The following is an 18,385-nucleotide window of genomic DNA, read 5'->3' as shown; positions in this document are numbered from 1 at the left end:
AAAAAAATAACACAGCTACCATAATGATGAAATATCAAAAGAAAATTTTACTAATCTAAAAATTGTATTAAATATTAGACACATGCATACTCAGCTGGAGATTCTACATTTCAAAAGATAACTAGAACACACAAAAGGACTGTGAGGTTTTATCACAATGAATATTCAACATGTTAACTGAGAAATTTACTTCATAAGATATTCAAACACAAAAAAATAATAATTTACAAATTTGTTACACTTTACAGGAAAATTTTTTGCTGTCTGTACCATGCACTTCTGAACTTTCCTACAGTGCCTTACCAGATGTTGCTTCCCCTAAAAACTATATCAACTTTTGCTTGTCTATTGCCTTTCAAAAATATAAGATTGCCTAGTAGAAATCTTCTATTCCAAAAGTTTCCTTTAACTCATTAATGACAGTTAAACATTTCTCTTAAAAACATATCTACAAGGTTAGCCCAAACCATTGTTACTAATCATGCAAAACTGTACAAAGTTACATAGCTGTGTTGTTTTCATTTCATTCTCTTTTTAGATTTAATTAATGAATGACAAAATTAACACTGAGTAGACCAAAGGTAAAATACATAAAAACACACTAGTCCTTATCCACAAAGAGAAACCTAAAAGTCAAAAATGTGTTGACATGTCTTTATTTTATTTAGAACACATTTTTAAATACAATTTTCAAGTGGGAAGATATTTTGTGGGGAAAGAAAAAAAAAAACAAGTCAAAATACAGAAAGTAAGTAAACAATAAAAATGGATTTAATGCCTTCCTCTTCCACCTCTGCCGCTTCCCCTTCCACCACTCCGATAACCTCCTCCACCCTGATAATTGTCTTGGTGGCCTCCTCCTTGTGAGTAATTATCCTGTTGATAGCCTCCTTGTCCCCCTCTCTGAGAATATCCTCCCTGTTGATAACTTCCTCCACCCTGATAATTGTCTTGGTAGCCTCCTCTGTGTGAGTAATTATCCTGTTGATACCCTCCTTGTCCCCCTCTCTGATAGCCTCCTCCCTGCTGTTGGTATCCACCTTGTTGATAACCGCCTCCTTGGTGATATCCACCTCCTCCTTGATGATATCCACCTCCTCCCTGATTCCAGTTTCCCCCAACATCCTTGCCTTGAGTATCACCCCAAGATCCTTGAACACGGGATCCACCACCACCACCCCTGCCACCTTCTCTTCCTCCTCTGGCTGAGCCTGTGGAAAAAATGTAGACAGAACAAAGTAGAATTTAAACTATCATTAAATAATTTATTGATAAATTAATCAATTTGTATCATAAGGATACTTGGAGAAAAAAGTGGATAGAAGTTTCAGGCTAAGAAAATTTTGTCTGCATTCAAGGCAAGGGTAATTTTAGACAAGCTGAATAAAGAACTTAGGCAGAGTATTTACTGAAACATCCAATTTCATTTTCTCAGCTTGTACAAATCTGTTATTTTCAACAGTTTCTGACCTTGCACAAGTCTTAATACAAGATCATTACAACCTAATATTAGTAATAAAATGAAAGTAAAGGTACCACTTTTAGACCTAGCAATCTATGGGGGCAGAAGATGAAATGTTCATGTTTTGATGGCTGATGGTTAACGAGGGTGTCATAAGCCAGCAAAACCACCAACAATATTTTCTCCCCCAACATATGTCAGGAACCCATTAAAGTTGGGTGGATATTTATGTTTAAAAACCTAGTCTTTATTTGGATTCAAACTTGAGACCCCTCGGTTTGAAATACTAACACTTAGCACACTGCCACACCTCTTACAGCTAAAACTGGGATTAGTAACAGTACAATTAACACATACTTTTATACGAAACACTCACTTTCTCAATCTCTTAATATAATAGGAATGATTGTCTCAGTTTTTGAAGCATCCTTTGTTTTATGAAAACTCATAAAAAAAAAATTATCACCTCAATGTCTTACAGTCTCACTGTGCTTTACACCTAAAGTGGGTAAAAAAATGTAATTAAAAGATTCTTTAAAAAAAAAAACAACAACAAATCCTCACCTTGAGATCCAGCATCTCTTTTGGTAAAAGCAGGCATTTCTGGTGGTGGCGGTTCCAGTTCCCAAGCTCTTCCACCACGATCTGGAACCTAGAATAAAAAAAAATACAACACAATTGCCTTTGCTAAAAATGATTACACTTTTACTGTTTCAAAAGTCAATGAAGCAGGTATCAGGATTTGTTTTTCGATGGGACATTATGGCTGAGAGGTGTCACTGAGGGAGCATGCAAAAAAAAAAGGGTCACAGGAATGGATGCTTGAAGAGGAGTGGGCCGACTTAAATACACTAATGTGAAAAGCTTTTGTCAAGAACTTTGATTGTGTGTGCCCACTTATGATGACATGGTTGAATGGCATAAATGAGTGATGTCAACTGCAGGCCATATTTGGAATGTGACAAGATGTTATCTGGTCGCTTAAAACTTTTTTATCCACATTGCCAATGATATGTGTATGAGAAATTTGTATGGTCTGCTTGCCGAAAAACATTGAGCATCATTGCTTTAGATATAAAGGTAATTGTAGTGGCCACATTATTCATATAAAAAGTCTAATACAGCTTTCTGTCTTAACAAAAATGATTATGGAAACTTATTAAACCCAAACAGTTACGTTACTATCCTTGTTCAGAATCACTCTCATTAAAAAATTAAAAAACTTACTTTTCCTATAAGAATTTTGTTTATTGCACATTTTGTTCTTTCTCTGGCCTCACCACTGCTGGTTTTTTGAAGTCTTGTCAAATCTTAAGGAAACAAAATTTTTTTAATTAGAGAAGACAGCAATAAAAGCATAAAATAATTTAAGCTTAGACTTCATGTAATGTCAAGGATTTGGGAATTTTGGAACATTTTTAGTTTGTTTGATCTAAGAAACTTTTAACTTGATGTGGGTTTGCTTTTTTTTTTTTAAGCATTAGGGAGAATACTGAAGAAACACTGATGTGTTTGGTCAGACTACTGGTTAAGAAAGTTTTCTTTAAAAATGGGTAGAATTTGTGGATTATTGTGAAAAAACAACAAATAAAAAAAAAAAAAAAAAGCAAAGCTCTTTTTAGAACATTTCAAACAAATACCTTAAATTTTAAGTGAACAATAAGAATAATTTTTATTATTAAAAATAAGCACCTGAGTTCAAAATTTTTATGTTAAGTGATTAATTGAATTATGCAGTAGTGTTGCGAGCAAGTTTCATTTTAATTCAATCATAAAACATTCAAATATAAATGTAAAAGTGCACACAACTCTGATGAAAGCGCCAACTTATCAGTGACATAAAAATAAAGAAGTAATTAAAAAAAAGATTTTTAAAAAACATTCCTACTTTATGAAACGGATGACAGTGGTCTATGATGTTTCATTCTACTCATTGGATCTGATCAAATTAGATTGAATTTGATCAGATCAGCTTTACTAAAATCAAATTAAATATCATCAGATTGGATCCAATTAGGAATGGATCTGATCAGCATTTGATCAGATTTGTTCAGATCAGATGTGATTGTCATTGAAAACAAAAATGGCCAGTATGGGGATTGAATCAATGACATTCACATTATTATCATGACACTATCAACTTTGTTGCCAGTTTCAGAAATTTCCAGACTTCCATCTACCAATCCTTTTCTTTCCACTCATGAAGAGAGTGCATTCTTTAAAAAGAGGCCAGAACAAGACACTGGCCCAAAAACACCTCAATAGAAAGAAAACTATTTGGAGATTGTCTAATTTGGAAACCACTGCACAGGTCATCTCATATATTGGTCTAGTCATCTGAACGCTCAAACATAAAAATGAGAAAGAGGAAGAATGAAGAGAGTCTAAGCCAGGGGTTCTCAACCTGTGGGTCGCGACCCCCTTGGGGGTCGAATGACGATTTGCCAGGGGTCGCCTAAGACCATTGAAAATATGGATTGTTATTGTCTATTCCTTTACTGATGTATGTGTGTGTGGGGGTCGCGGCAGATTTGGGGATTCTAAAAAGGGGTCACCGAGCATAAAAGGTTGAGAACCGCTGGTCTAAGCTATTATATTTGACACAGCCCAAGTTAACTATAATCTGAACAGAAATTAAACTCAGAACTTACCATCTCTAGCAGCAAGAATGTGAGCAAGAGTCACATCATTTTTAGCAATCAGCATTTTCCTAATAGGCTGGTACACTTCAGCTATTTTATTTTCATTGTTCTGAATAGAAACAAATAGTATAACTTAGATTCATGTTTCTCTTTGCTGAAAAAAAAAGACAAACATAAAACTCACACACGCTTGTAGAAGCACGAAAAACATGCATATATGTAACCCTGACGGACCAAGTAAAACAAAGGACGTTTGGGCCACGAGGCCTTCGTCAGCTACAAAACAAAAACAAAAAACAAACAATTAACACAAAATAGTCTTAAGTTAACTTATCTGTCCGATGTTGTTCTCTATCGAGGCAGAAAAGAAATGAGCTACGCAAGTGTAAAAGCGCGGGAAAACGGAAGGGGGTGGAGATGTCAGGCAAAGATGAATGGGGAAAGGGGGTACCGTAGTGTTAGTGCCCATCGCATATTAAATAAAAGTGTGCTGGTTGTTGATCCCGTTAGGTTGGAGGGTGTCAGACATGTAAATAAGTTTGTTTTCGATCTGCAACGGGTGTTTTTGTCGTTGCATTGTTGTATAGCAAACACGCACCCCTATGATGTGTGTTATAAAAATGGATAGAGAGGGGGTTGTTTGGTGGTCTCAATAGTCCCAGGTTCTAACTTTCCCACTGCCATCCCCTGGATCTGAAGGAATATCCGAAAAAACAAGTGTGAAGACTATTGTGTTATCTCAAAATCAATATAGCCAAAATAAACAAATTAAGGAATTACATTTTACCAAAATGATTTCTGAAACTTCTACAATTTGCTGTCACTACTAGTAAAAAAAAAGCAGCCTGCCTTAGCTTTTTCAGACCAATTGAATGATTGAATTGTAACATCAAGTCTTTTTAGCAGCATTTCACGTCTAAGTCTATACTCCTCTGATAGATATGCATTGATTTCAAGTATCTGAGCCCACTGTTGGTCAGACATACGCACTTTGAGAAGTGGCTTGCCTGCTAACTCAGGATTTTGTGACATTAAGCCTTTCAACTAGAGGAGAAAAATAAAATACTTAAGTAAATAGTAAGTAAGTAAATTTACAAAAGATTAAGATATAATAATAAGCTTTATTATCCATGAGGATAATTTGTTTTAAGATTGTACATTACAAATAACTATACATAATTAGAGCAAACAACTTGCATGCCTTCAAAAATAATTTGTAATTAAAGTATGCAATAGTCAACATAATGGACACAAAATAATTCATTGCTCTTAAAAGCTCATGAAAATACTATATTCAATTTTGTTTGATCAAAAGCAAAAGCTTGGATAAGTTTGTGTCATACCTTGTTTTCCAGTTTGGTGAAAAGATCAAATGATGTAATGTTATCTGGTGGCTTAGGAAACTTCAGAGCCATCAGTGCCTCCTTCAAATGTTTGGCAATATCAGATTCACTCTGTCAAGAATAATAGACTAAAGTAGTTAAGTCATTGGAGGATTGACCAAAAAAAAAAAGTCAAAGGAAATGAGTAAATATTGCCTTACCAAAACTTTATGACTGTCTATGAATTCTGATATTTTGAAAGTAGAAGAGTAATGATTAAAATACATATTAAATAAGAGAGTAGAAAATTGCTACAGCACCCCCCCCCCATCACATTATGAATGTTGTTTAAAACAAACATTTCAGGGGAAAAAAAAAAAAAGGCTAATAAAAGGGGCAAGAAACAAAACTGGGTCATCACATGGGATTGTATAAGCACAGACAATCAGATTGGCTTTTTGGAGACGAATTTATTGATGATAATTTCTATAGGTTCTATCCATTTTGTTACCCAATAACTACTAATGTGATAGAGAGCCGTGTTCATGGTAGATTAATAATGTGGTAAGATTCCATTGGAAGTTACCAGCCATTTTTAAACTCTCACTCTTATATAAAAAAGCTCATGTCTTGTTGGTTGTGTGTAGCTTTTTATTTATTAAGGGCAGAAACCTCATTGTATAGGGCCTAATCAGGAAAATTAGTATTTTCAAAGCTTGTTTTTGTTTTAAAAGTATATGTTTTAAAAAAATTAGACTCACTATTCTATATTTTAAAGTAGTTTTTTTTAAATAGCCTTGCAGCTATTCCAAGAATGGGAAAGGTGTCATGAGTCAATCCTAAGAAAAAATCAAGAGCTGGACACCCTTAGGCAGTTTACAGAACACAGTGCTTTACACTTGAAGAGCCTGCAATGCCTTTGATCTCAAACTGTAATGGCACTTGCTATTCCTATGCTGTGTTAAGAGGGGGGAAACTGTTTTTTGAGTGACATCGCTTCGACCATAGTTAATGTCTAGGTATTCATCTCTTTCCATGACATAGTCCTTTCATGACTGTTTGTCACTACTTTTTAAAACCAAAAATAATATTTAGTGAGTTAAGCATTTATATTGGTTGAATCTTCTATTACAGTTTCTTTTTCTAATATTTATAACATAGCCTTTGAAGACAACTATTAAATCTATTTGTTGTTGAAAAAGATCATTAATTTGCATACACACCTTTTCGGTTACAACATTGGAGCCAGTTGACAGAGTTGCTAACATAGCAGGTTTCTTTACTGCTAAAATTTTGGCACTTGCCAACTCTGTAAGCAGGTAATCTGTGCAAACAATTGTAAAAAGTATATATAATTGACATTTGAAGGCTGTTTCAAATAAAATATTAGTCCTAAAATATCAGCTGAATGATAACATTATATAATGCTCAAACACTGCAAGGACTGAGTCACAATAGAATAGAGAATAAATGGTATGAATAAAAATATTTTTTTTTCTAAAATATCAGTACATGAAAGAAACATATACTAATAACTGAGATGCTTTAAACAATTGTAAACCTACCTAAAAGTTGTAAACATGCATTTTTAGTAGCAAGTCTTTTGTCAATGGGTCCTTCAGTCAAAACACTGTAGGGACAAGCTGCAAAAAGATGTAAACATTTGACCACTAATAACCACTTTCTGTAACATGCTTTTGAGACTAAGCAAAGTGGTTAAATGTGAACCTATGACATCCAAAAGAAATGTCTTATGCTTCTAAGCCAAGAGAAAAAAAATAGGATAAAAATAGGTTGCATTAATCAGAATTTTTTATCATTATTGAAATTAAATTTTCTTTCTCTACCTTCTTTTCTTTCTATATCTTTTTTTTTTACTATTCTTTCACTATCTATTGTTAAATTTTCATTCTCTCTTTTTTTCATTTTCTATCTTTATTTTCTTAATTTTTTTTTTAGTTTTCTTTCTCTTTTTTTCTTTTTTATTATCTATTTTTTTTTTTTTTTTTTTTTACTTTTCTTTATCTTTTTTTTTTAATTTAGCACAATTTTCATTCTTATAGCATACTCAGTGCACTATGCTCCAGTCTCATTTGTGGACCAGTTGGGGGTGGGGTGTAATCTGGGTTTCTATGCTGCATTTAGGGGCTCAACTAACACAACTCATCTAGAGAAGTGATTCATACTCAAGCCCACCATGATAGGTAACTAACTGGTTTACTTACCAAATTCTCTTAAAAAGCCACTTAACTCCATTAAAAAGTGTTCTGAATCAGAAGGTCCTGAATAGAAAGATATACGGCACAATATGTCATTTGCATGTACCGGTACTCATATAAATTTATTTTTTTTATAGCGATATATATTTTTAAAAAAATGTACCATACACTATTTTATTAATCTGTACTAATTTTTATTTGAACACTATTTAGTCAATTTTATTTTTAAGTTAGCCAAAACTCTTAAATTACATGAGCCTCTGAAAACCAGGTCTAAACTTTCTAATATACCTTAAGTAGAGTTGTGTAATAAACTATATACTTGAAAATGCTACACCAATGCCTATAAACTATATATTTGAAAATGCTACACTAATGCCTTTAGTTGAGAAAAGTAAAAGTACTCAGTCATTGAGTTTACCTTGTATAGCAGACACTTTAGAGTCAATGTTGTAAAAACTTGCTAAAAGTGAAACTGCCCATTCCACAAGTTGGGTATATGCTACAGATTTTGCACCAGAAGCCAAGGCATCCGCTAATAATTTCTCATCCAGAAGAGGGCCATCATACCTGGACCACAGTTTAAAGAAAAATTAATTTAATATAAAGAATGTTTAATTCTATATTGCAATACTTTCTAATTATAATGCATAAATTCTAATAATACAAATTTGTACATTATGTTAATAAATACTTGGTATATAAATGTATGTAAGCTGTAAAATACTCTTTCCACACATGGTTACATAACTGTAAAGTTAAAACAGTTTTGAACAATTGAAATATCAGTTCACTGCTTTATCTATGTATGTACATAAACACACACACATTGTTTAACACAAACAATACAGACAAGATCTAGAGAATAATTGCGTAAACAGTAGGAACTGTGATCTGTTTCTTCATGGAACTATTATCTGTTTCTTCATGGAACTGTGATCTGTCTCTTCATGGAACTGTGATCTGTTTCTTCATGAGAATATTGTTCCTCTGCAGGCACATTACATTTTTACTCCTCTATACACAATGCACCCTCACTCTTCCTCTATACACAATACACCCTCACTCCTCTATACACAATACACCCTCACTCCTCCTCTTAACATATTAGACTCTCACTCCTCCTCTATACATATTAGACCCTCACTCCTCCTCTTAACAATTAGACTCTCACTCCTCCTCTTTACACATTATACCCTCACTACTCCTCTTTACATATTAGACTCTCACTACTCCTCTTTACACATTCCTCTCACTCCTTCACTACCCATAATACACTCTCACTCCTCATATATACACATTAGACTCTCATTCCTCCTCTATACACTTTACACTCTCACTCTTCCTCTATACACATTAGACTCCCACAATACACTCTGATCAAAACACCAGCCAGCTTTTAACGTCCTGGAGCTGTTCTGGCAGTCAAAAGCACTGTCCCTACACAATAAAAGATAATTTTTCAGACAAACGAGACAACAGTTCTTTTGTATGGTGCAGAGAGTAACAACTGACAATATGGACAGGCTCCAGGCATTCACCAACAAACCTTTGTCACAGCCTCGTGTCATAACTGGTGTAATTATAATTTATATAAAATTTATAATTTTAACAAGAAATTGAAACAGAGTCACTAAGTCTAAGAATCTAGATTTAATCATGCACATGCAATGAATGATTCAATGAATGATACTTAACTTAGCTATAAGTAGTATAATTAATTAATAAATTTAAGACTAAGACTTAGATCTAGTAAGACTTAGTAAGAGTAGAGTATGAGTATTCGTATAAGAATAAACAAGTAACAAGATTTAAGTTTAAGATGACTATGACAGGGTCTAGAGTTGAGTAGAGTAGACTGAGTCTCAGTAGTAGAGTAGAGGTACTAGACTTATTAAGTTATTACTAGACTTAGACTAGACACTAAGAGTGCCAGCTGCCACTCTGTCACTAGTACTGGTAGTAGAGTTAACTGTAGACTCACAGACTGACTAAACTAAAGACAAGTCACTTACTTAAATAGTATTAAATACTTAAAAGTGTCTAAAGTCAGTAAAGTCTAAAGCCACAAACTTCACAAAGCATACCCAAGGTCTTCCAGTGAATCTAAGATATCATTCTCCATCTTTTCAACCTTTTATATCTAATCTAGATCTAGATCTACTAACTAGATCTAGACTAGTGCCGGTAGAATTATTATGAAATCTATTTATGATATGTAAATTATGTAAACTAAGTCTTAACGCAATACTGTTATAATTCCAAGGGGCTGTACTCTAAAGAAAACAAACAAAATATGCCAGGTGTTTTTTTCCCCCTTAATGAACAATTACAATACCGACTAAATCTAGATCTAGATTTGAATTCATCGATTTGCTTTTCTCAAAGTACCCTCATATTTTCCATTAAAAAAAGTATAAAATTAAAATACATAGACAGAGATTTTTTTTTTACATTTTACACTGCACTGAGATTAAATCAAATCAAGATATAACAATCTAATTTTGTAATAGACTACTTATTAAACCTTGTTGCGGAGGCAACTCTATCTGAAAGTTTATTAAAAAGTTAGAGCTGACTCAACGCTATTGATGATCTCAAAATGGGTGACAACATGAAAGAAATCATAACACTCTATCAAAACTTAAAGCGCGTTTGGGAGTCCAAACCACCAAATTTAGTGAAGTCGGGTGAACTTCTGACGAAACTTAAGGTAAATAACTTTAACTAGATTGATTTTTCCTAGTGCCTTTACAGATCATATAAATGGAATGACAGGGCTGAGGGTCAGGCCAGTCACTGTGAGTGACTGAGACTGAGTTGAGTGTCTGAGTCAGTCAGAATAGAGTCTTATAGTAATATAGACCGAATCGAATAGTCAGATCCATCTGCATCATCATGATCATGATCATTTAGGGAATGATGATAATTTTATAATAAAAATAATGATACAAATACAAGTAAAAGAAAAAGTTTACTGAGACACTACTGATAATCATAAAGGCCCGGAATGAGAATGCCAGAATGGGTTGAAAAATGTGTAAGTAAGTGTAAATAATAAAATAAATAATCATCATGCATTCATGATTGACACTAGATCTATCACTGTGTGAGTGTTTACTGTGCCTGTGTCACTAGACTTTAGTCGACAACATACACTTACACTATAACTGTTACAGTGACTAATTGACTATTCATATTCATCAGGATTAAACTTAAACGTTCTAGACTCAAGTCAGCATATCTCTAGTGAACTCTAGTGAGTCTAGTCACTCTAGTATAGTATAGTCAATAGTGTGATCTAAATATAGATCTAGTCATCTAGTCTAGATCTAAATCTAGTGACTACAGACAACCTTATTATTAGATATGATTTAGAAAATCTAGATCTATAATACTATAATAATAGACATTACATTATAGTATAGATAGATCTAGAATCTAGACAGTAGAAAGTACATTGTGACTAATGACTAAATTTATCCTTGTTGTACTGAATTGCAAGTAGTTTTTTAGAGGTAGAGATATAACCTAATGTATAATATTGTTATAACCCTATTGGCGGTGCAAAAGGGTTAACTATAGGCTCAGCTGACACACACGTGAATCACTCAGGTCAGCGGGGCCATGGACAAGGGACAGTACTACAATTACACGATGATGACCAATGTTATGGTCATGTGATCAAAAGCCTGCGTGTACGAGAGACACAGTGTGTAGGAAAGCGGCAGTTCAAGACTGGAGAGCGTCGAGACCGGGACTGTTAGTCGGCCATGAAGTCGGTCCTGGTTGAGTCCTCAGGTGTTGATATACAAGTCCAGAAAGAGAGACAGTAGAGTTTTGTACGGTGATGTACAGAGTGACATTTTAGTTGTTGATGTGTTTGATGCCAATTGTCTAGTATTGGCTGTTATCTACTTATTCACTCATTATTAAAGTACCAGATTATTTGGAGCCTTGTTGTCAAGTTCTTGATGTGTTTTAGCAGTTTTTACAGAAGGCCTGATTAGGAGAGAGGATCGTAACAATATAGACTATATCTATAGATAATTTATTTTTATGGCTGCCTGGTCATCTGATATGTGTTCTGGAATGTCATTTTGATGATCACAGATTGAAACCCTGCTCACTACTCTCCCAATTACTGGTACTTGTGTTGTTTCCCTCTGCTTAAATGAAGGCAGAATCTGATGAAACAAACTAATTCTGGAATATCAAACTTTGCCACAGTACATGCTTGAATCAAGGCAGAATCTGATGAAACAAACTAATTCTGGAGTATCAAACTTTGCCACAGTACATGCTTGAGAATAAACCTGACTTGAAGCTTTCATTATAGGGAAACATTCTTTACCAGCTCATTTCTTTTTCTCTCTTTTTTTACCAGCACATAGAGTCTGTCTCCATACTGTTCGAAAATCCCATGCCCACACAATAGTGTATACATAGATACTGTGTGTATTGGCCAATTTCAACAATTCCTGGTTAGTGACATACTTATGATCTATCCAGGAAATATGCATGGTGTGTCATAAGCAGTGCATATGGAAAGTATTCATTCTATGCCCTCGGTACATGTATGTTGACCATCATACATAGCAAAGTACTCACAAGACAGGCAATATAGGCTAGCATTTTGTTTGAAATTGTAAATGTGGCATTTTCTGACTCATTTTGAGAGTTTTGCCATGGCTGCGGAGGCATTTTCAATTCTTTTGGTCATAGATATTTTTTTTTTTTTTCTCTCTTTTTGCCTTATTACAGAGTAGTCTAAGTAACTGACCTATATATTTAAAAACCATGCAGATGAAAAGTTTTAAATGAACTCAAATTCTTGTCTTTTTCTTTAGTATGTTGTAGATCTTGTTTGTTTTTTAAAAAGAAATATTTTAAGTTTTTACACGACTGTTTTGATATATTTTTCTACTAGATTGCTTTAACACAAGTGCAATTTTTACCAAATAATGAGATTCAGGTAGAACAACATGTCCTTCTTATTGCCCGTAAGTAACCATAACTCATGTCAGTCATTACCAGAGTTGACAATTAATGTATTTATTATAAGTGAAACCACAAATTAACTTGTTATCCTATTAGCCTTGTACACTTCGCAAGCTGCATCATAAGCATTTTAAATGGCAAATTTTCTGTAATGAATTAAAAGTTATTTTACTATTTTTGTTTCTTAATATGAATGTATTCTACAACTTTTTTTTTTCACATTATCTACAAAGGATCTTCCATTTGAGAGAATGCACACATAATTTTCTACATTCTTTATGATGCATATAATAAAGTATTCCCTTTTTTTTTTCATTATTTAATATGGGTTATTTTTTTTTTGTTTGTAGGTGACATTTTGGAAATTGGAGCACTGTGGTCAATTGCTAGTAAAGACATACCATCTTTTGAAAGATATATGGCACAGTTGAAATGCTATTATATGGACTACAAGTAATTAAATTTCATGTATATGAAAATATAGTAAATCTTATTGTTAATTATGGGAAGCAAAAAAAAATGTATAAGAAGAGATAAAATAATAATATAAAATTGTTTACATTGAAAAAATACATAGATTTAGCCTAGATTTGCAGTGAAATTGATATTGATAATGAGATCCTTTGTACTTTTTTATTAAAAAGACTTTGTTTTCTTTTTCTCCAGCAGAAATAATCTTCCAGAGTCTCCCTATAAGTTTCAGCTTCTTGGACTGAACTTACTATGTCTTCTTTCTCAGAACAGATTAGCTGAATTTCATACTGTAAGCTTACTTCTTTTTTTTTATTAGCTGATGTTAAGCATGATAATCATTGCATAAAATGTGTAGTATATAATAGTTTATAGTTTACTTCTTGAGTTAAACAGGAATTAACACTAACAGGAGAAAATAAGTGAGTCATTTACACAGTAATATTTACCTGGTGCTTATACTCTACACAGTTTGTAGCTCCAAATGGCTAGTCTGACTAAACTATTGTAGGGGTGTTTAACTCTAAATGCCAAACTTGAAGAAACTTCTTTTCAAACAAAAAAGAATGTTATTTTTATTAACAAACAATATATACACAGATTTCAATGAAATATCTCTCTCAAGTCAACTTTCACTACCCTATGTATAATCTCAACTTTGGTGGACTTGCTCATGGTTACATTAAAATCTGATTAGTCTATACAAACAAAGTATCTGCTATAATTTTACACATGATGGCTTCAGAATAACACACACACACACACACTTCACAACACTTGGATGTTTTTCATCAAAGATTTAGTTCATTTTATATTTGCACATCTGAACATTTAAAAATAATTTTTTTCCTTTGTGTATAATTGTAGTACAATATCAAATGTTTAAATAAAATTATTTTTAAAAAAATATTTTTAGTTGCTACCTATGTTTTTTTTTTTTTTTTTTTGGGGGGGGGGGGAGGGGGGATATCATTCTAAAATTTTTAAAATCTAGATTTATTACAATGATTTTAATGAAACTATGCACTCTTCAAACATGCGATTAAAGAAATTTTTTAACACATTATCTTAGTAAGCTCATCTACAAAAATATTTAGAGTTTTAAGAATCTTCGACTTGTTTTAATGTTAAGGAATTGGAGCGTTTGCCTGTAAAAGAAATTCAAAATAACATTTACATCAAACATCCAGTCAGCATGGAACAGTATCTGATGGAGGGAAGTTATAATAAGGTAACTATTTTTTCAATTTGTACAGCAATTTTTTTCATGACATTACTAAACCAACAGAATACTGATTTATTATATATAACGGGTACATCTTGTGCAATGGAGCTATTTATTTATTCGTTTATTTTTAAAGGTAATTGAACTAATAATCTGGATTGATATTTAAAAAAACAAACTTTGTAAGCCATAAAATCTATCTGCAGGGGGAAGCTCCACTATTATTCGCTTTAGTGAAATGAATTGCAAGTGGAAAGGCAGTGTGGTTATTATTACTCTTGGTCATTTCCAAGCCCCGATACCCACACGGTGGAGTATCGCCACAATGTGGATGTTTGGAGTCAGAGTTTTCCTTCTCTTAGATGGGTTGCATTATTCAGGCTGATGTGCTCCATCAACACGAAGCTAAACTGGTTTTTAGGTGCCAGTGTTCCGCCTTTCATCCCTTCTCCTGTCAGTTTGTAAGAATAGGTTCCGCTGGATTTTTGGGAAAATCACATGTGAAGGCCAGGAGCTGGATTTGACTGTCAGAGGCATTAAGAGACACAAGCCATGGGAGCATTTCTTGGAAAGTGGAAGCTTATCCCCTTTTTCACCCCTGGCATTGATAGTCCTTTGGAATGTGTAATGAACAATAACTATTCAATAATGTGAAATAACACATGTCTGTTAGCTGTATATTTGTTTCTCTAGGTAAACAAAGTTACTTTTGTAAACATCTCACAACCTGTCCTCAACTGTGGTACCGGTATCCTATATTTCTATTCACATAGTTACTCCCATTTTCCTCCTGTATTTTTTCTCTCATTTTCCTAATGTTAGCAGTACCAATGCTATACCCCCTTTCAAATCTTATACTATCTTTAATTCCACCAAATGTTACCAATTATCAAATCATTAAATATCTACATGAAACAAAATTATATTTTAATTTTAGGTATTTTTAGCAAGAAGAAATGTTCCTGCAGATAACTATAATTTCTTCATTGATATTTCTCTCAATACAATCAGGTAACATATTCAATATATTATTTTGAATAAAATGATGGCAAATTTCAATTTTAGTGTGAAGAGCTTAATTTTACAATTATTTTGCAACATCAGCTACTGAAAATAAACACTAATCATTCAGCTTCCCTGCAAAACATAAGCCACGGAATAATAGAACAATAGGATACATTTTCTTTTAAATACTAGATTTTTTTTTTCTTGAATTACATCTTTCAATTATTATTTATGGCTCAGTATTTCATGATTACCTTAGTCAAATACTTTTAAAGTTTTATTTAAAATGTTGATTTTAAAATTAAAAACATTACTGCCCTCCTTCTGCAGGGATGAAATAGCTGGATGTATAGAGAAAGCTTACAACAGAATAGGTCTAAATGAAGCAGCCAGAATGTTGTTTTTTGAATCTTCAAAACTTATGAAAGAATATGCAGCTAAGGTATTAACAACAAATTAGGCTTTAAATAATTTTCCATTTATGAATTAATCTGCACTACAGAGCAGTCTTATAGCTCTAGTTACTAATAAGTATTCTGAGCATCTCATCCAAAAAAACAACAACCTGATTTCTACTGGAATCCTGCCACAGCTTCTGACAAAGCTTTTCGTTTAGGTCAAATTAATGTTTGGCATACACTGTTAATTTAGATCGACTTAATGTTTGCATACACAAAAGGCCTCATTATATATGTATTGGTCTACAAATGAAATACTGAATATTTCTGCAGTTTCTAGAAACAGGTGGCTAACGGTGGTATATATAAAAATAAAAAACTCCAAAAACCTACTCCCTGGGAAATGGAAGGGTGGTGTGACACTGATCCACATCATGGTTATTAGTTTAGTTTCAATGTGTATACTAGTGAATCTACTGTCACAATACCTAATGGATTAGGCTATCAGGTTGTATACAACATGGGAGTATTTAGACAAAAAAATTTTATCATGACAAGTTTTATTGCTGAGGTCAAACTAGCAAAGGACTTGCTTGAAAGAAAAACTCATGAGCAACATTAAGCCTTCTTGTTAAGGCTGGCCACATGATTGAAAAACTTCAAACTCAATTGTCAACTGAATCAGGTATGTAGATGTGACAGATTGGAAACCTGGTTACCTGCGCTTTTCATGACAAAGAACCTGTTAATCTTGTCAACCAATGAGCAGCCAACAATGTCAACCAAAAGCTGTGCAACTAACCAGGAGGGCATGTTAACATTCAGATTCCAAAGCCAGTCACACATATAACAGAAGAATGGGAGGTATTGATCTACACGATCAATTAAGATCTTATCCCTATATTGGAAGAAGAAGCATGAAAATTCGAGTAGGATTTCTGTTTCTGGTAGCACTCAATGCCATTCTTGGCAGAAACCCTAACCCATAACTACAGACTACTACAACTATAACCTCGATCAACCGCACAGCGACCATGGATCATCTCATAGAAATGAAATGAATGCCTGGACATTAGCTATGGTCAGAATTGACAGAAAATGATGTCCACACAGCAGTTTCTCCCTCTCCATTCAGCTGGTGTTTCCAATAGTTAAAGATACAAAACAACATTTGTTTACTGGTATGCCAAATATGAAGGAAGTGTGGGGAAGAGAAATGGTGCATAATTTATGTCCCATATTTTAATAAGAGATACGATACACTAAAAAAGAAACAGAAATTTTGTTCCCCTGGCAATCAAAAGCATTAAATATTGTTATAAACCTGGTGGTGGCACAGATGGGGGTAGTGGTGTGTGTGTAGTCAGCCGACGCAAATCGCCCCAGGCCAGCGCTAGACGAGCGGTCAACCGTGACGAGTTACGACAATCGTCCGAGACGAGTATCAACATGATGGTTCGGGAAGGATCGACGTCGTGAACAGAGCTCAGGAGCGTCACGAGGGTTGTAGTCATCTGACACCCAGAATGGTCGAGCGACGTTCTGTCCGGTTCTAGAAGGCCGGTAGGGACCCTATATAAAGAGCGAAGGTATCAGAGACGAGTCAGTTACAACTTCCCGATCTACAGTTCGTTACTACGGCTCAGTACAAGTCCGAGACGAGACAGAGAGACTAGTGCAAGAGTTGATACGACGGCACGGCTATTAACAGGAGAGATATTTGTACAGTCTTGTGTTACGTGCTGCCAATTGTACAATATTGGCTGTTATTTTATTGACATTAAACTATTACGTTATTTGGAGCCCTCAGTTGTCAAGTTCTTTCTGTTGGTGGTGTAAGGTGCAGTTTGCATAGAGCCGGATAGTAAGATTCGTAACAATATAATCCATTTGTCTGATATAAACAACATGCCTAATGTAATGCTTGAGTGAAACTGGTCTGAACTTGTATTTCATTTGCTATAATTAGAATGTTATGTGTAATGTACACATTTTAAGAAAGCGAGAATTGAACTTTACAGTCATCTTCGAGTACATAGGAAATGAGAAGTATGCTCATCTTCGATCACGAAAGGGAAGCTACACATACAAACATACACATTTTAAGACATATTTCCTTGTGGACAATAAAGATATTATTATTAGTAGTAATTAAGTTGAAAAGATTACATTGACGACTCTAGTTCACAAAGCAAATAGAAAACAAATTGTTTTATAAAGTTTGGAGCATTTGTGGATTTTTCATTACTGGTATTGTTATTTTGTTGCAGTAATGTAGCACAAAAAAAGAAGTCATCTGCTACAGAATTTTGTTGCTGGAGGTAGCTTTATAATTTTTGTTCCCCTTTCTATTTATTCCAGAGACAATGGAAACTAGAGAATGACTTTTTCTATTTTACCCAGGAAGCTAAGTATGCAGATCATAACATCCCAGCCAAACTGTTAGCACAGCAAACTATTGAGTATGCCAAGGAATTAGAAATGATTGTTTAGTCCATGTTTTTTTTTTTCCTTTGGCTATTTACAAACATGTTTATATTCACTGGTTTTGAATTGTGTATTTATTAGATGAAAACAGTGCTTCAAACTCTTTAACATGAATATGAAGTGAATAAAAATTTTTTTTTTCAATTTTTCAAA

The 18,385-nt window shown here is 33.7% G+C and overlaps 2 protein-coding genes across 3 annotated transcripts; one reads left to right on the top strand and one right to left on the bottom strand.

Annotated features, from left to right (window-relative positions):
* Positions 1-640: 640 nt before the first annotated feature.
* LOC106068656 (protein FAM98A-like) lies at positions 641-9,923 on the bottom strand. 2 transcript variants are annotated; one of them, XM_056022973.1, is made up of 11 exons: positions 9,733-9,923; positions 8,067-8,215; positions 7,652-7,708; positions 6,992-7,069; positions 6,650-6,750; positions 5,448-5,558; positions 4,954-5,148; positions 4,114-4,213; positions 2,690-2,772; positions 2,027-2,114; positions 641-1,211 (listed from the first exon to the last, which is right to left on the bottom strand). In XM_056022973.1, the coding sequence occupies exons 1-11, from the start codon at positions 9,768-9,770 to the stop codon at positions 772-774; spliced, it is 1,440 nt and encodes a 479-aa protein (XP_055878948.1). In that variant the 5' UTR covers positions 9,771-9,923; the 3' UTR covers positions 641-771. The 2 variants fall into 2 exon arrangements, with proteins under 2 accessions (XP_055878948.1, XP_055878949.1); XM_056022974.1 differs by lacking the exon at positions 9,733-9,923 and adding an exon at positions 9,552-9,571.
* A 276-nt stretch (positions 9,924-10,199) lies between these two features.
* Positions 10,200-18,385, top strand: LOC106068657 (26S proteasome non-ATPase regulatory subunit 8-like). Its single transcript, XM_013228115.2, has 8 exons — positions 10,200-10,358; positions 12,576-12,648; positions 12,997-13,099; positions 13,313-13,409; positions 14,250-14,348; positions 15,280-15,353; positions 15,678-15,789; positions 18,107-18,385. The coding sequence occupies exons 1-8, from the start codon at positions 10,248-10,250 to the stop codon at positions 18,236-18,238; spliced, it is 801 nt and encodes a 266-aa protein (XP_013083569.1). The 5' UTR covers positions 10,200-10,247; the 3' UTR covers positions 18,239-18,385.

This window comes from Biomphalaria glabrata, chromosome 3 (genome assembly GCF_947242115.1).
Source record: "Biomphalaria glabrata chromosome 3, xgBioGlab47.1, whole genome shotgun sequence".
Lineage (NCBI taxonomy): Eukaryota > Metazoa > Mollusca > Gastropoda > Planorbidae > Biomphalaria > Biomphalaria glabrata.
The sequence above is the reverse complement of the archived record's forward strand: the minus strand, read 5'-3'. Positions and strand labels throughout refer to the sequence as shown.

Bases quoted from the DNA above. Each gene is read 5' to 3' on its own strand.
- LOC106068656 (XM_056022973.1), bottom strand. From the start codon at position 9,770: ATGGAGAATGATATCTTAGATTCACTGGAAGACCTTGG. The intron at 5,559-6,649 runs GTGTGTATGCAA...TATTCTTGACAG, and splicing joins CCAATGTTGTAACCGAAAAG to AGTGAATCTGATATTGCCAA. The intron at 1,212-2,026 runs GTGAGGATTTGT...TTTTTTCCACAG, and splicing joins AAGAGATGCTGGATCTCAAG to GCTCAGCCAGAGGAGGAAGA.
- LOC106068657 (XM_013228115.2), top strand. From the start codon at position 10,248: ATGGGTGACAACATGAAAGAAATCATAACACTCTATCAAAACTTAAAG. The intron at 13,410-14,249 runs GTAAGCTTACTT...TTTAATGTTAAG, and splicing joins GATTAGCTGAATTTCATACT to GAATTGGAGCGTTTGCCTGT. The intron at 15,354-15,677 runs GTAACATATTCA...CTCCTTCTGCAG, and splicing joins ATTTCTCTCAATACAATCAG to GGATGAAATAGCTGGATGTA.